Genomic DNA, 16387 nt, shown 5'->3' with positions numbered 1-16387 from the left:
GTTGTTTATTGACCTAGCGCAAAATGATCCTTCACGGGTTCGCGTGCAAAATGAGCGCATTCGGTCCAGCCGTCTTCGAGGCTTGGAAACCAGACCCCTGAACGTGCGCACGTGCGGAAACAATAATTCTGGCATATGGAAATGCATGACCCGGATTCCGAATATTAACTGTAGCATGCTAGCGTGATGATGAGAGCTGAAGCTGATATCAGCTCATTATTCCATTTCCTTCTTATCATGCCGGATCCTGGCGACTCATGTTTAGTTTGAGAAAGCATAGCCATTTCATCAACATATGCAATTTCATTTTTCAAACAACATTTAATTACAACCGCGATTGAAAGACTCAGTATATCCTGTCCCAAGCGTTTCTCAAAACCCCGTGTTGTGCATTTATCGACATCGGCATTCGTCTATTTACAGCAGCTTATTGCGTCTCAAAATTGTTTATCATGGCCAGACCAGAGCACAACACGATATGCCAGTGGGTCACAAACTATTAGACATAAGCTCTGAGACCAATTTTACCATGTTTGCGTCATGAATGTGCGGGGGGTGCGCCATGGGTGTGTCATCGGTCATAATTAGGTGTGCTGGTGAGCTGGGGGACTGTCAGTGTGTTGTGTACGTACATGCCTTGAGTGAGATGTGCCTGCTGAAAGCCAACTCAGACTGTGCTGTGACTGTGCTGCAACTGCTGCAGCTGTGCTGTGACTGTGCCATGGCTGTCATGCAGCTGTACTACGGCCGTGCTGCTGATGTGCTGTGATTGTGCTGTGCTGTAGATGTGTTTTGGCTGTGCTGCGGGACTGTGGCTGCTTTGCGGTTGTGCTCAGTGATATGACTGTACTGAGTGTGCTCTACGGCTGTGCTGGGACTGTTCTTCGGCTGTGCCGCTGCTATGCTGCGGCCGCCCTGCCCTGCGACTGTTCCGGGGCCGCTGGGTGCAGGCTGTCGCCCCGGTTTGTTTGCAGCGGTGGCCGCGGCGCGGCGCGGCTGGAGGCTTGTTTGGATTATCAGGGGCCAACTGTCGTCTGCGGCCCGTCTGCGACTGGTGCTGGCCGCCAGTGCTCTGTGTCGCCCTTCCCGTGTCGACTGTCCTCTGTGTCGGTCTGCCACACCATGGCACCATCCGGCGTCTCCGTGGTGCTGGTGTTGGTCCTGGTGCTGGTGTCAGCGCCGGCAGCGGCGCAGCGCTGTAACCGAGAGCCCCCCGACCGGAACACGGCTAAAACGGCCGGCGGGGGCGGCTTCCGGATTAAGTTCAGCGGCGGGGTCGACACGTACACACCGGGAACAATCTACACTGGTGAGTACCGCCAGAACGTGGTCATTCGAAGTGACCTGGTGACCTGACCTTGAAAGGTAGGAGGTTCAAACTTGAACACCATGTGTAATATTCATGAGGAAGAAGTCATGCCAAATTTCGCGGCGCTACACGCCGCGGTTTTTGGCAATTTGCGAATTTGGGGAGGGGCGGTCAACCGCCCCCCCCGTCGGTGCGCGGGTTAAGAGACTGCTGGGCATCAGAGGCTGAGTGTCTGGGACTGGCGAGTGCCATGGAACAGGCGAGCGCCTAGAATGCTGGAGAACAATGAGTGCCCAGAGCCTGGAGGATGTCGAATGTCTTGGAGTTGGGCGTTTCGACTGTTCAGTGACTAAATGGGTGTCGAATGAGTGATGGGTTCCGAGACATTTATGATAGGACCTGTGTGAGTCTAGGATTATTGGGCGTTTTGGATACTTACTCACCGGAGTACAGAGATAGTGAGCCTCCAATGACTGTAGAATGACCGATTTTGGTAACGATGGTTGGTATATCGTCGAATAGCATGAGTAAACTTTGTTTGTTCAGGGGAGTTGTGCAAGCTCAGTGGAGCCATTTCTGTATTGTTTGCATCACGTAGATCCTGGAATTCTGTTTAGTCTCGTATGGCTCAAAATATTTCCTTGTTGATGCTGGGAGGACGTGGGGGGTCACTCAAGCGTAGGGACCCTAGGATGTCACTGGGTGAGCACCATGCTCATAAAATTATACAGGTCAGCAAATTCAAAGGATAGGTCAGAAAAGAAGCGATTGCAAGGAGAGAGATCTTACGTAAATGAAACCATTCCAGTGAAATTATCGCAACCTCAAACGAGTAGCTGATTCAATAGTTTGGTTTAGCACTGGCTGACAACCTCAAATTTAAGCAGGTCATCCCTGCAGCGTACGACTGTGACAACTGTCAGCATCCGCTGCAGCTGACCCAGTAACCCAATGCTACGTTTAGGCCATTACTATCCTAATCTATATGGATGCCTGAAGTGTGTCATCCGGCATGAAGGGCTATACCTACTTCGTCTAGTAAAATATTGCAATATTTACTCTTGCAATTCCGATTGGTGTTTATATCTGTGACATGGTGTCACAGTCGGTCGATGAAAAACACGCTGATGGCTAGATAGCCAGTAATTGGTTTGATGCTGATGATGTCTCACTTGGCCACTCTGGATGGTCACGAGGATGTCTCACTCTCTCTGCCAGTGTTCCAATCGTTTCAGTTTTCTTTCTTTCGAGGTCCCTGATAATGACTTAACCCGGCACCGCCTGGGCTATTTCCGTACCCACGACAGCCTGGGGGGGGGGGTCGGATCCGACCCCCCCTGTTATCTCGAGAACCAATGGTCGTATCGAGCCCCGCGAGGCGGCGTTCGAAAGGTCTCTACGAGACCTTCCCAAAGCACTCTTAAGATTTTAAGATTGAGGTCAACTTTCGGGTCAAGGTCAGGTCAAAGGTCAAATTCAGGGGTTTTGCATGATTAGGCTTACGGACAGCGGAATCGATAGCAGCTGCTCGAAACTCACCAAAAATGACCTCAAAGGCCTAGTGAAGGTACCATGTGCGTATAGGGGTCATAATAAGTACGGGTCAAGGTCAGGTCAGGTCACGAAAGGTCACGGTTTTCAATTTCTGCTACATGGGCGTGCGACACATGTTTTATGGCTTATTTTTTCACGCCGAATCCGATGGTAATGGTTATATGTGACCCCAAATCACTGTGCTGGTGATAAGTGTGCATTGAAAGCATACAAAATCGTTTATACCCTACATAACTAAAGGAGGGCTAAGAAAAAAAGTCAATTTTTCAACTTTTTATTTTTGACATAAAAATACACTTTTCAAGACGACCTTTGTCCCAGGAATCTAGTGGTGCCATTTGTTTTCACATGCGATGTTCAGAAGTGCCTCTAATTCACGAAAATGCTTATGACGTCACCATGCCCTATGCATGTTGGAGCTATTTTTTACAATTTGGGGGTCAAAAATCAAGATAGAAAGTTGAAATTTGGGGCATATAATGTTCTAATAGAGCTCTACATCATATATTCCGTTTTTTTTTTTGGAAATTCCCAAAATTTTGGATTTTATTAGCTGTTTTCCAAAAAATGTAGTTTTTTTTAATTTTTAGGGGTAAATAACGCATTTTATGGAAAATCCGAGATAGCCATTTTAAAGAACTCGTTAAGCTGCGTCTTTTCATGTCCTTAATTCGCAATTTGCTTTAAACCCTGATTTTTGGCGATTTTTTAAACATTTACCACTTTTTGACTAAAAACACCATGTAGTTACATCACTAAAATCGATATATCTTAAAAAAAAATTGGATTTTTTTTCTTATGCACAGGAGACGTCAAATTGATGGGGGAGAAGGTATGCCAAGTTTCAAGTAGATAGCGAAAGTGGTTCATGAGTTATTCAAGAAAAACGGGGGGGGGGGTCGGATCCGACCCCCCCCCCCAGGCGGTCGCGGGTTAATTAAAGATAGCAGTTGTTTTAGTGTAGGCGCTGGAAATGCCGGCAATGAGTCATTTGAAATGGTACCTACTGATAATGTTGAAGGTAAAGCTGCACCGATGATCTGACAAATTCTTAGCCATGTTTGCAGTGAAGTTGATGACTGTCTGACCAGTCCGCTGATGACGCCGGCAGTGAAGCTGATGGGCTGGAGGACGCAGTACCTCGCGGAGAAGTTCACCGCCTTCAGTCTGGTGGCGGAGAACTCGCGAACAGGCGGCTCCTCGGTGAGGGACGCCGGCTCTTTCCAGGTGTTCGGCTTCGGGCTGGCCAAGTTCGACCCCAACTGTCCCAACATGGTCACCCAGACGTCCACCGTTCCCAAGACCGAGGCCGAGGTGCTCTGGATGGCACCGCGGGCCGGTGCTGGCTGCGTCACCTTCAAGTAAGCAAACGGCACAGGCATACCAAGGCATGGGCCTCGGTGTCGTGAAGTAGGTTTCTTGGTTCGAAGAAAATGCAGTTGTAGCTTTATTCCACTGTTCTTAAAAAGTTAATAGTTTCTACATAGTAATGTTTCTGAGCCTCATCCATCGTTTGCCGTAGATCAGACCAGCATCTGCCTTCCCAGAACCCTTGTATGTGACTGAACTGTGCTCCCATTGCAGGGCCGTCGTGGTCCGCTCCCGCTACGTGTGGTACATGGATGACGAGGGACTGACCAAAGAGCTGTGCGAGGAGGGCTCCAGTCACCGACCGCCGCGGCAGCACCAGCAACAGGAACAGAGCCACCAGCAGCAGCAACAACAAGCCGAAGGCACCTGCTGCGCCTGTGACGAGGCCAAATACGAGGTAAGAGAATAACATGAAGGCTTCTCAACACTTATCTGGAGACTTAGGAACTGTGACTTTCAAATCAAGGACTAGTGGTCCCTTTTTACGCTGAAAGAAGTGAGCCCTTCATGAACATTCCTTTCATGTTTCCACGAAAGTTATGCATCGACGACAAAATTGACTGACGCGTCTTTTTCTTTTTCAGCTTCGCTTCGACGGCCTGTGGTCGCGCGAGTCCCACCCGAAGGACTTTCCGCGCAACGAGTGGCTAACTCACTTCAGCGACGTTCTGGTGGCGAGCCACGTGCCGGATGTCAGCATGTGGCAGGAGGGGGAGCCGGCCTCGGACGGGCTCAAACAGGTGGCGGAGTACGGCTACACCAGGAAACTCGAACAGGAGATGAAGGTCAAGGTGAGCTGAAGGTGCCGCAGGAACCGTGGGTGGGTAGGTTAATGGTCGGAACAAGTTCTGAGCTGATTTGCCGACGAATAAATAAATAAATGCATGGATGAGCGAGCGAACGTATACGAGTGAATAAGTGAATGAGTGAACAGTAAAACGAAAATGAACGGACAAATGGACGAACGGACAAACGACGGTTTGCCGCCCAGAACGTCTCCCTCTCCATTCCATTCCTTGTGAAGCACGCAGACTACAGCAAATGTCTTGCCACAGGGGCGAGCGTTGCGGACCCTGACTCGAGCCAAGGGTCTGTGGCATCCGAACGTCCAGGGCACTACCGCTGTTGACTTCAAGGTGGACAAGAAGCGTCATCACTTTTCTGCAGTCACCATGCTAGGTAAATGCTTTGGTCTAACGAATGCACAAATCTTACAAGTCAGGTGGCTCGAAACTGATGACATCTGAGTAAGAACATGCTTTGTGCGTGCACTGTTTCGAAGCAGATGCAAATTGTGGTGGTTGGTGTTTTCGCCTTTTGCCAAGGATCGCCTGGGTAAAGTTTCACATCTTTTCGCCTCTCTGTGCATGGCCGTCCCCGGACTATGGCCTGGGTAAAGTTTCATAATTTTTTCACCTCTCTGTGCAGGGCCGTCCCCGGACTGGATTCTGGGTGTGTCGGGTCTGAATCTCTGCCTCAAGAACTGCTCCTGGATGGAGGAGAAGGTCATCGACCTCGGACTGTATGACGCCGGAACCGACAGCGGCATCAGCTACGAGGTTTGTCCAGACTAGAGTTGCAAAATTTCCCTACCGCACTACCGGCATGCCGGTAATTTTTCACTACCGCAGGTTTTTTCGTGGTATCTGGCATGTCTTGCCGGTAGCATGCCGGTATTTTTGATTTTGCACACAAAAAATGATCAGCATATGATTCAAACTTTGGACACTAAGAGGCTATTGAATTGTAATAACAGCAATCTTAGCCACTGCAAAATACATTTTGTGGTAGAAGTTCCATATGCCGTATTAAAATTACCGCAAAATTACCGGTATGCCGGTAATTTGGCGTTTTTTTTTTTTTTTTTGCTTGGGGCGTGGTAGCATGCCGGTATCCCAGAAAATTTTTGTGGGGCGGGGCGGTGCCGGTAGCAGCCCATTGGGAAAACTTTGCAACTCTAGTCCAGACCTCAGCTCATGAACTTCTTTGTCATAGCATAACATTTACGGACTCTTCTGTGTTGCCCACAACTATTACGTTCCTCTCTACCGCGCAGTACGTTGCTCCCCATAGTTTCCACCAACCACACTCTACCCAATTCCATCTGACACGAACCTCCTGTCTCCGTTGGCAGTCTCCGAACGCTCCTGAGGCTGAGCGGCAGCCGGTTCGCGCCATCACCGCTGAGTGGCCTGCCGACCCGCGCGCGCCCTTCTTTGGCGCGCCGGCGGCACCCGTGGCGCGCATCACCCTGACCCGGACCCGGGTCATCCCCCGCAGCTGCGACCATCAGCCGGACGTGGGACGGCATACATCGGCAGCAGACGATCTGCCTCGCGATGACCGACGTAAGAAAGTTCCTGGTTCTTTTTACCTCCGTTCCCAGACTCACAGTGAATTTTAAGGCGGGCAGGCATGAGTGTAAGTCAATGTGCGCATACCTCTCTTTCACACAGGAGTGTATGGCTACTTCACGGAAGGACTGGTCCGAGTTTTTATTTACTGCATGTCTCACTCTTTCCCAGCCGAGTGTATGGTAACTCCGTGGAGCGACTGGTCCGAGTGCTCAGTCACGTGCGGAGAGGGACTGAGCATGCGAACCAGGGAGTACAAGCTGCCCGCAAAGGCGCAGATGATGAACTGCAAGCAGCAGCTTGTCGAAAAGGTAAGCTTACTTCTTTCGACAGCTTTGGGAAGGTGTAAACAGCTCAAGCACTTTGACAAACAAGTAAATGAGGTGACAACGCCAGAGTTCCTAAGCCTTGGCGTTTCTAACAATTACTGTGCAGTGTAAGGTAGTGTAGCACGACATTTGCTTCACTACAGGTGTTGTGCCATAATCCCGCTCTACGTTCATCTCGTCTTGGCAGGTGCTTTGTGACGCTCCAGTGCCATGTGACGCCCCTCCCGTCACGACAGGTGCTGTGTGACGCCCCGCTGACGTGTGACGGCCGGCCACGGCCCGTGTCAGACCACTCTGGACTCGGGGAGCTGAGCGGCCTGTGCGCCATGAGCTCGTGGAGCGCCTGGTCGCCGTGCTCGGTCACCTGCGGCCAGGGCTTCAGGTCAGTGTTTAGGTCAGCCATGCGGCCAGGGCTTGCGATCAGTTGTTAGACCACCTTCGAAATCAGATAAATGTTCACTAGTCAGCACAAACACAGACTTTGGGACAGTGCTGAGTGCTCGGTCACCTGCAGACTGCAGTAAGGGCTTCAAGTCGGTGTTCAGTCGTTGTGGTCAGTAGCAGCATCTCTTCACTGGCTAACTTCAGGAAGGATAGCTTGCGTTCATGAATTATGGTCAGTAATGGCTGAAACAGACTCTTTCCGCAGTCAGGAAATCGCATGCGAGAGTCTATTCAAAGCCATTAAATCACGTTCGCATCAATCGTACGCCCCTCCCGCATGCGATTGATGCGAGCAGGGTTTTAGACTTTCGCATGCAATGTCTGACTGCGGAAAGAGTCTGTTACAGCCCTTGCGCTTACAATGAAAATTACGCCCATTGAAAATTGCGTTTTTATTGAAATGCTTGCTACAGGATGCGGAGACGGAACTACCTGGACCGTATGGGCAGGAAGAAGTGCTTCCACGACACAGAAGAGAAGGAGAAGTGTATGGCGGTGCAGGCCGAGTGTCCGGAGACCGAAGAGGAGGAGGTAGGCATTTTTTGTGATTGTTGTCATACATCGTGCGTGGTGCAGACTGGACCGACATAGCTGGGATACGTGTTTCATCAAAGCCAAAAAACGGCGATAATAAGCGACCAATTTTTAATCATTATCATGCCTTTTCAATAAGGATAGCGTGCCGGCTTCAAGGCTGCACGTTGTCGCCTTTTCTATGCAGTATGTGCTTGCATATGTAGCTCGCAGCGTTTGTGCTATGCGGTGCAGCATCCCAAACAGTAGGTAGGCTGTACCGCAAAGCACATGAATGGCGGAGCGTAGGCGAGGGCTGTCATAAACACTACATAACAGTATCAGGTAGCCTTTCTCTTTGGTTTATTGTGTTTGCTTTCCCAAATAACTAGTTATGGTTTTACGGTCAATAGCATATCTAATTATCCAAGTGCAGTAGCTTCACTTCAGTGCATAGTTTGTGCCTGCCTGCTTACGTTTGCATCGTTTGTGTTGTGCGGCGCAGCATCTATCGCAGAGGTAGGCTGTACCGCAGGACACCTCGGAGCGTAAACGAAGCCTATCACCAAGACTAGGTAGTGTCTGAAATTTGATAGAGTTCTTTTGCTAAAGGTGGTCAGTATACCTTTCCAGTATTCACTCACCCGACTTGAGCTGTTGCTCGTCATATTTCACTGTTGTATGCCTTCTATCCCGGGTGGATAGCGCCTGTTCCGTTACCAACTCGAGCTTCTGGTGGCTGCATTTCACTGTTGTGTATCTTCTACCACAGGTGGACAGCGCCTGCCCTGTGACCAACTCGAGCTTCTAGTCGCTGTATTTCACTGTTGTGTATCTCCTACCACAGGTGGACAGCGCCTGCCCTGTGACCGATTGGAGTTTCTGGTCACCATGTTCAGTAACCTGCGGCAGCGGACAGCGGGTTCGGGCCCGGCTGCTGCTGCTCCCGGAGCGCGAGCAGGCCCAGTGTCAGCACGTGCGGCTGATGGACAAGGGCCCCTGCGAGGCGGCCAGGACGAGCTGCACCCTGGATATGATGGAGGCTAAACGTGAGACAGCACCTGCCACATGGCCGAATAAAAAATCAGAACGTGTTTATCTCACAGATACCTATCAATCTATTCGATTGTAGTGCACTGTTTCTGAGATACGGATTGACCGTTGTTTCTCGTTTATTTTTATTCATGGGTGAAATTTCGATGACTTACTCGTCACATTTGGGTGTCTTACTCGTTACATTTTGATAAATTACGTCACTCAGTTAAAACGTTATCGCTCATTCTGAGCACCACTATATGTTCCAGGTGTGTGTATGCTGCCAAGAGAGATGGGACCTTGTCGCGGCAACTTCGAGCGCTGGTACTTCGAGCCGATGAAGGGCATGTGCGTTAGGTTTGTCTACGGAGGCTGTCGAGGAAACCAGAACAACTTCGAGACGTTTGAGGACTGCCAGACATCCTGCTCAGGTGGGTCCAGGTCAGGTCAGAACTATGCCGAATTGTCACAGCAGTTACAGCTAATCCCATGAAATATTATAAAACAGCTTGACAGATCTTTAGCTCGAAAACAGCCTAGCCTGGTTGTGACTTTCCACTAACGTCCATATTGCTTCTGCTGTATTGTGTTGGCTTTTATCGCAGGCTGAGGCACTTTATCACAGATCGTACGGATGCCATCTACCCAGTGTCCCAACTCGTTGACACACTGCACCTCTGTCCCTCCCCACAGTGGTGGCTGGCGGCGGCGGCGGCTCCCCTGCCGCCCATAACCTGGTGTCGACTGCCCCCGAGCCTGTGGACTGCATGGTCACCCCGTGGCTGCCCTGGGAGCCCTGTGACCGCACCTGTGGCCGCCGTGGCTCCGGCCGACAGCGGCGCGTCAGACGCATCAAGGTGGGTACTGAGTGGGGAGAGGGAGAGAGGAAAACGAGAGGGAGAAGGAGAAGGGGTTGTTGCTTGTGAAGGTTAAATAACACATTTGATTAGAATGCGTGGTTTATATATCAATCCTGAAAGCTTTGCAACTAAATGGCTTGAAATTGTTCTGAGAAGGTGAATGTTCCAGCAACCGTGTACACTGTTCAGCGCCTTTGACACACTGGTGTTTTCTCGAAGGTCCCATGCGTCCTGTGACTGATTTAACTTGTCTAGTCAATATCTTTCAGCCCTATCTGGAATAACTCATGTCTCATTTTCCCCATTGACCGTATTTTCTGTTACCCGATGTTGTCAGGTCCACCCGAGGAACGGGGGCCGTCGGTGTCCCCGTCGCATGGAGCGCTATCGACGCTGTCGTAGCCTGCCACCCTGTATCTAAAACCGCCCCGACAAACAGCGCTGTGGAGTCAGAACGTGACTGCGAGAGCTCAGCTCCGACATACCAGCACATTCGTCCGTGCGCGCCCAGTAAACAGGCGACTGAGACGGCAAACTGTGAAGAACGAGGATGATTGAGAAACATGACCAAGCGCAAGTCGCGCGCGTGATAGGCGATCTTTTTCATACTTCGGGTCTTGCTAGTTGGGTGTATATGTAATTCATTGCAATGTTGCATTTAATTATACCTACGTCATATTCATATACCAAGATGGCAACAGCTGCAAGCTTGCAAGCTCTAGAGTAGTGACGATCCGTCGAAAACAATATAGACTACGGTTTATGGTAATACGACGCAAGACGCAACATTAACCGCATGTTTTATTTTGTTTTTATGTACGGAGAGGTGGTTTACTGCGTGACTTAATGCAAGCTATTACTTTGGCATTTAATAAAGCGCACGCCATCGCCCCAATACAAATGCTGCTGCCAGAGAAGTTAATCGTTGCCAATATAAAACCGCCAATAATCCAGCGACGTGTCTTGGATCTGCCAATAAACGATATTCTGCAAACCTGATAAAACAGACCTAATGATGCAGCTGACCGTAATGCAGGCTGTGCTATCAACACGGTTGTACTATAATCGTGAGACAGAGCTGTTCAGGTGCGCAAAGAATGCAAGCCGTCTCTAAAACAGTCTGCTATGTAAGAACAAACGGATTCATAAAGGGCAGGTCATTTTACAGGCACACACCAGGATACGAGTACAAGCGTCTTGAGAACAATATCGCGCTCCAGAAGGTCAGAAGTGTATGTAAGTAAATATTCTGCCCACTGGTCGATATGTATTTTACATTCAAATGTGCCAATGTCTGCTCTACATATTTCACACTGAATGCATTGCTCCCAAATGCCAAACACATCCCACTTCCTCAATCGTGAGTTGCGGTGTTGGGTTCAAGTTACCCTGACATGTCAGCGCTACACACGAACATTCAATATCATAGCAGTATTAGGTATTGATCCAATTATTGACAAAGATTGGTACGTCAGTTGAATAAACAATCTATCAAAGTAGCGACAGGACAGACATCCACTTCATCTTTTGTACTTTGGGACATCTATTGCTTCCGAACAATGATAGTGAGTGATGTTAGGTAGAATTACACACGCGAACATATTGACATGGTCAAACAACGACAATAAAAACAACATATATCACGTAATGCTATTAATCAAGTGCAAACAAATTCGTGTATCCACAGGTAGATGAGAAGCTTGATAAAACACAAAACAGATTTCTCACGCTGGCAAGTGGCTACCAAGAAAAAGTTGATTGTTCTTTTCCAGCCATGTCTCACAAATGGTAAAGTTTCAGGGGGCTGTAGTTTGGAGAATGCAAAGCAAATACACGATAACATAAAAACTTTTGACTAGAAACGCTGAGAGGCCAACATCGAACACGCATTTTCACATTAGTCTTGTTTTTGTTTGTTTTGTTGGGTTAGGCCCTTTCGGTCCAGTAAGACCATTTCAGAGCCGGGAGGATGATAGGATATAGGGGGAGACATTGGTCTGGGCAGGCACCCTAGTGAGTCGCCGGGGCTGAGCCCGTCCAGAGGACAGGCCACCCAGCCCCAAGGCACTCACTGCACCCGGCTACGGGGTGCGCTCCCTCGGGAGCAGCGGCGCCGCTCCAAGGTAGCAGCCCGCATGAGATAAAGTCACCTGTCCAGCCCGGAGGGGGGTTGCGGCGTGGGGGAGAAGGATTTCTGCATCTTGAGGATAGAAGCATGGAACGGTGTCACATTAGTCATTTCCCTGACTTATTTCGGTGCGGCACGTTGTGACCACATTTTTCCTGAGGGATGTTTTCAAATAAAAGATGCTGGTTAAAAAGGTTACAAATGGAATTGAAGCTTCATGAACAGCTCTGTATCGGGATAGAAGCTAGGATATGCCTGAGAATATGCAATCAGCCTTCTCATTGGGTAAAACAAGTGTGTATCGGTCGAACGCATCAGTAATTATCACTTGATGAATTTGTTTGTTACCTGCCGGTAACATGGATGTTGTCAATGCAAGGAATTCTAACAGGTTAGCTGATTGGTTAACCTCGATAATCCCTGGGAATTGATGCCGGCCCAGCACTAGCCAGTCGGCACAGTGGTGTAACCTGCGCGACAAACAGTTCAGAAGTCACAGTCGATGCTCCCTGGCCAATGATCGCGGCTGCAGAACAGCAGTCAAAAGCGACTTGAAGACGTCCTCAGCGCCACCTAGCTCTGCCGCCGTCCACCCCCACCAGCCCCCTCCCGCCACGGCCAGCAGACGGCGCTACAGGCGGCCGTTGGCGGCGGCGCAGGTCGGTGCCGGTTTCGGCCGGATCTGTATCCGGTAGGTGACGGGAAACCGGTCACTGAGACTCTCCAGGGTGCTCTCCAGGGTTCGAACCCCCTCCTGGACGGCGCAGTGCCGCTCCCGGGAGTCGGGTCTCGGCGGCGGCAGGCTCGCGCTCGGTGAGATGACGCTCAAATCGCTGACTCGGTAGGTGGGCACTACCAGTCGGTCCTTACGGCGGCCGGCGGTCCGGGAGGGTCGCCAGAGCTCGGTGGAACTACCGGCGGGCGGTAGGCGCCGACACAGGCCCGGTCCGCCGTCAGGGAGGTGCAGTGAGGGAAGGGAGGCGCACAGAGACCGGCTGGCTGGAGGAGCCAGCAGCGCCGGACCCGGCGGCAGAAACTGCAGCAGGAGGAGCACGTCCTCCCGGTCCGCCGGCTCCGGCGCGGCTGGGCAGGGCGGGTGAGCCGGGTACTCCCCGGACAACGAGCTCTGGAACAGGTAGAGGCGGGAAAGACAGCTGAAACACTGCGCAGGGCTAGTTAGCTACATGCACAATACGGACGACAGCCCCTGCTTTTCAAGGGTTACTCTATGGATTGTCATGCAGGTACCTTCCCGTTGAATAATACAAACCTATAAGAACCCCTGACCTCGACTGACCTGCGATGACCGGGAGCTGTCCGGTGACCCGAACGCCGCGCTCAGCTCTCGCTCCAGTGCAGTAACCTCTCTCTCCAGTTGGATGACCTCACGTCGGTAGCAGCGGTTCTGCACCTCGGCGCGGTAGTAGACCTCCTTGCGGTCATCCACCAGGAGTCTGCCACACAGGAAGAACAGGACACAGGAAGAGCGTTAAACGGATCACAGAGAGGGCTCAGAAGAACATGGGAGGTCCGAGATAAGGAGGAAACGACGGAGGGATTGGGGAAGAAGAGAGCAGGATAGAGTCTGCAGGTCGTGTCTGCAGCGCTAGTTTGGCCGGCTTGTCACGTTTCAAAGTTAACATTCAGCCGAGAAAATTGTCAACTTGATGGCGATATTTGACTGATATTTACGAGCTTTTCTTAGTGCTTGAACAAGGAGCATTTGTACTTTAAAATACTTCTTGAATGACCTCTCCTTGAAATTGTATGACAGGATATATTTTTACAAAAAGTCAAATACAGAAATGATAAATTTTCGATCACGGATCTTTGTCAAATCACATTCAAAATTCAAATTTGAGTGTGATTTATCACATTCAAATTTGAATAGAATGTGATTGACCTCGACCACAGACAGACACACAGACAGACACATTAAAGAAGATATTTACGAAGGTAAATAGGTAAAGAAGATATTTACGAGCGTTTGAATGAGGAGTAACGATATCAAGACCCAGTATGGGCTTGGCATTTACCTGCGAGTATTGCTCTCCAGTTTGAGTCCCATGCTGCCGGTGACCGGATCCTGGTCCGAGTGATATACGATGGAGTGAATCTGCCGGAATAAAACAGCACAGCGTTGCCAAATCATAGCTATTTGTAGAGACGTCAAATAGTCAAATATGTATAAGCCCAACAGTTTACACTTCCAACAACAAAAGCGACAACACTAAAGTGTTTGCGATCTCAGTGAAGTAAAAACTAGGTGTGACTTCCCAGAATTTGTCTTGGCTAATGCGGTGACCTTCAGCGGGTTTGAATTCACGCACGAGTTTCACGGAACCACTCTGCCGGGTCTAACACAGCGAGACCCGAGCTAAGGCGTTTAGCCGCTGTCACGGTCAATCTTCTCGACATTAAGCGGAGACGGGCTGATAACGGGCGGCGTACTATATCACACCTCTTACCGAAATACCATTATGAATATCGGATTTGTTCAGCTACTTATAAATCAGCAATCTGGGCGGCGCAAAAAATGCCGCCGTCATTGATGCGGCGCAGCGATGAGCCGGTCACAGATCAGACGCTGATTTCCATCGGATCACGGTAATGAAGACGGCCCTGACCGTCAGCCCGTGGCCGATGCAGTTACCCACGTCCGGCCGCCGACTGCCGGCCGAGTGTCTCTCATATAGCAGGGGAGGAGGTGGCTCTGCGGGCCACGAGAAGGTGCGAATAAGCGAATTAGATAGGAGCAGATCAGCATTCAGCAGTCGTGGCAGCAGGTGATAAAACTAGACACGTTCCTTAGTAATAAGAAGTTGAAATTGTTTTTCACTTTTACTTGAAATACCGTTCGATAATACTCATAATATGGATAAGTTGATGGCCGGTTGACTCACAAATGCAAAGTGGGCCTGAAAACAGAGCACTTGCAAACAATGCTCATTGATCACTCGGAGACTGAGCTTGCATCTAACGGCGCGACTGCGACCGGGAAGCCCAAAACCCATGTCACCAACCGGAACACAGGAGGCTTAGCCGACACAACAGCAGATTCCCCAAATAAACCGAGCACCTGGAGTCTGTGGTCAGGTGGACTCCGAGAGTCTGAGAAAACCCGAAATATTTCAGCTGCTTAGGGCGCGTGGGACCAAGTTCATAAATAAGAGCACAGAGGTGTAAATAACTGGGATTATCCTGTGGCTTACAAGTGAGATGAGCAGAAACGATACCTCACAAATGTAACGGTTCTTGCAAGAAAAAGGACAAGCCGACACCGCAAACATTCTAAACCTGAACTTCATGTTATCTTCTTAATTCTGTCGGTGATACCGTGTCTAGAATATCATATGAATAAAGTTTGCATTTTCCAAACAAATTATAAACATAACACAAAACTTCATCACTTCTACCCCGTCGATCATCGCAACAGCTGCCTCGTCTAAATCAGACTGCGTGAATACGATGTCCGTTCGGTTCGCGTCGCTGGGACAGCGGTGGGATAGGAGATCGTCTCGGCAGCGACAGAGGAGATATGTCATCGCACCCTCCATTTGCCCGCCTTCTAATGGTGACAGAGCTCTGCACGAAGGTCGTTTGGACACGGGTTATTCATGTCTTTCGTAACCTGGAACAGTTGTTGACAGTAATTTTACTTTAGCCTTCCCAGTGCTGTTCTTTGGCAGAGATAAAGGTTGAAAAAAGGTCGCAGTTAGCCGGGCAAAGACTGAAGAGAAAGAAGCTGCCCGGGGTAACTGACAATCACTAACTGACAGCCTTCCATTTCATCAAAATGATATTAAGCTTTGTGAAGCATGCTCTCGACCAGAAAGAAAGCAATATCTGTATTAAAAATCACAGCTCAAACCAAAGTTGCGCAGACGGCAGTGAAAACACACGGCTGAATCACTGTATGTAGGGGAGAGCGGGGCCAGTTGAACCACTTTTTATATATTGACATGCACAGCGAGATCTAGTAATCATATCGAAAAATGCACAATGCCATGAAAAAATATACTCTTTTGGCTTTATTTTAAGATATGTAAAATTATGTTTCAGACATATTTTGCTGCCAAACGCATGCTTATAAAACAGCTCTACGCCCGTTTCAAATGACCCCGATGCGAGGGTCAATAGAACCAGCCCATGGGGTCAATTGCACCTATCCTTAACAATGGGATGTTTTCCTCTTTAAGGCCACTTTCTTAAGGAGATATTTTGTCCGGTTTACTTTTCCAAATGCTACATTCAATAGGTCGTTGGAAAGCTAAAAGTGATAAGTTCCTCATAATAGGTGACATAAAGTACATAGACTATGGTAAAATGGGCGGATGAGGAAAATGAGAAATATCTCAGGCTATAGTGTGCTTTCAAGCAAAAGGCTGGAGAAAAAGGGGTCAAAAATTGAGCTCTATTAAAGTACTAGTTCGGTTTAAAAGCTCATTTCAAAGGAAGACTATTTCCTTTAATGTTTACAGCCCCTGAAC

General features: G+C 49.4%; 2 protein-coding genes across 2 annotated transcripts in view; one reads left to right on the top strand and one right to left on the bottom strand.

The window, feature by feature from the left end:
- Positions 1-1045: 1045 nt before the first annotated feature.
- On the top strand, positions 1046-10722 carry LOC122389674 (spondin-1-like). The gene is made up of 14 exons (XM_043381917.1): positions 1046-1309; positions 3975-4224; positions 4448-4631; positions 4819-5025; positions 5290-5413; positions 5663-5793; positions 6369-6582; positions 6760-6899; positions 7154-7299; positions 7775-7892; positions 8722-8923; positions 9179-9340; positions 9603-9766; positions 10107-10722. Exons 1-14 carry the CDS (start codon positions 1123-1125, stop codon positions 10188-10190), a joined length of 2313 nt encoding a protein of 770 aa, XP_043237852.1. The 5' UTR covers positions 1046-1122; the 3' UTR covers positions 10191-10722.
- A 1171-nt stretch (positions 10723-11893) lies between these two features.
- LOC122389652 (gamma-aminobutyric acid type B receptor subunit 2-like) overlaps positions 11894-16387 on the bottom strand; it is a 53191-nt gene continuing 48697 nt past the window's right edge. The window contains exons 15-17 of the mRNA XM_043381866.1: positions 13934-14013; positions 13195-13351; positions 11894-13023 (exon numbers count right to left, since the gene is read on the bottom strand). Coding sequence (XP_043237801.1) covers positions 12529-13023; positions 13195-13351; positions 13934-14013 — 732 coding nt within the window. The 3' untranslated portion in view covers positions 11894-12528. The remainder of the gene's footprint in view (positions 13024-13194; positions 13352-13933; positions 14014-16387) is intronic.

The sequence above is a fragment of the Amphibalanus amphitrite genome, unplaced genomic scaffold, assembly GCF_019059575.1.
Source record: "Amphibalanus amphitrite isolate SeventyFive unplaced genomic scaffold, NRLGWU_Aamphi_draft 000367F_arrow, whole genome shotgun sequence".
Lineage (NCBI taxonomy): Eukaryota > Metazoa > Arthropoda > Thecostraca > Balanomorpha > Balanidae > Amphibalanus > Amphibalanus amphitrite.
This window is presented reverse-complemented; position numbering and strand designations above follow the sequence as displayed.

What these genes read in the sequence shown, in the direction of transcription:
- LOC122389674 (XM_043381917.1), top strand. Translation starts at nt 1,123, where the DNA reads ATGGCACCATCCGGCGTCTCCGTGGTGCTGGTGTTGGTCCTGGTGCTG. An exon ending in GCTGGCTGCGTCACCTTCAA is followed by an intron (nt 4,225 to 4,447) that starts GTAAGCAAACGG and finishes CTCCCATTGCAG; the next exon opens with GGCCGTCGTGGTCCGCTCCC. An exon ending in CTGCCAGACATCCTGCTCAG is followed by an intron (nt 9,341 to 9,602) that starts GTGGGTCCAGGT and finishes CCCTCCCCACAG; the next exon opens with TGGTGGCTGGCGGCGGCGGC.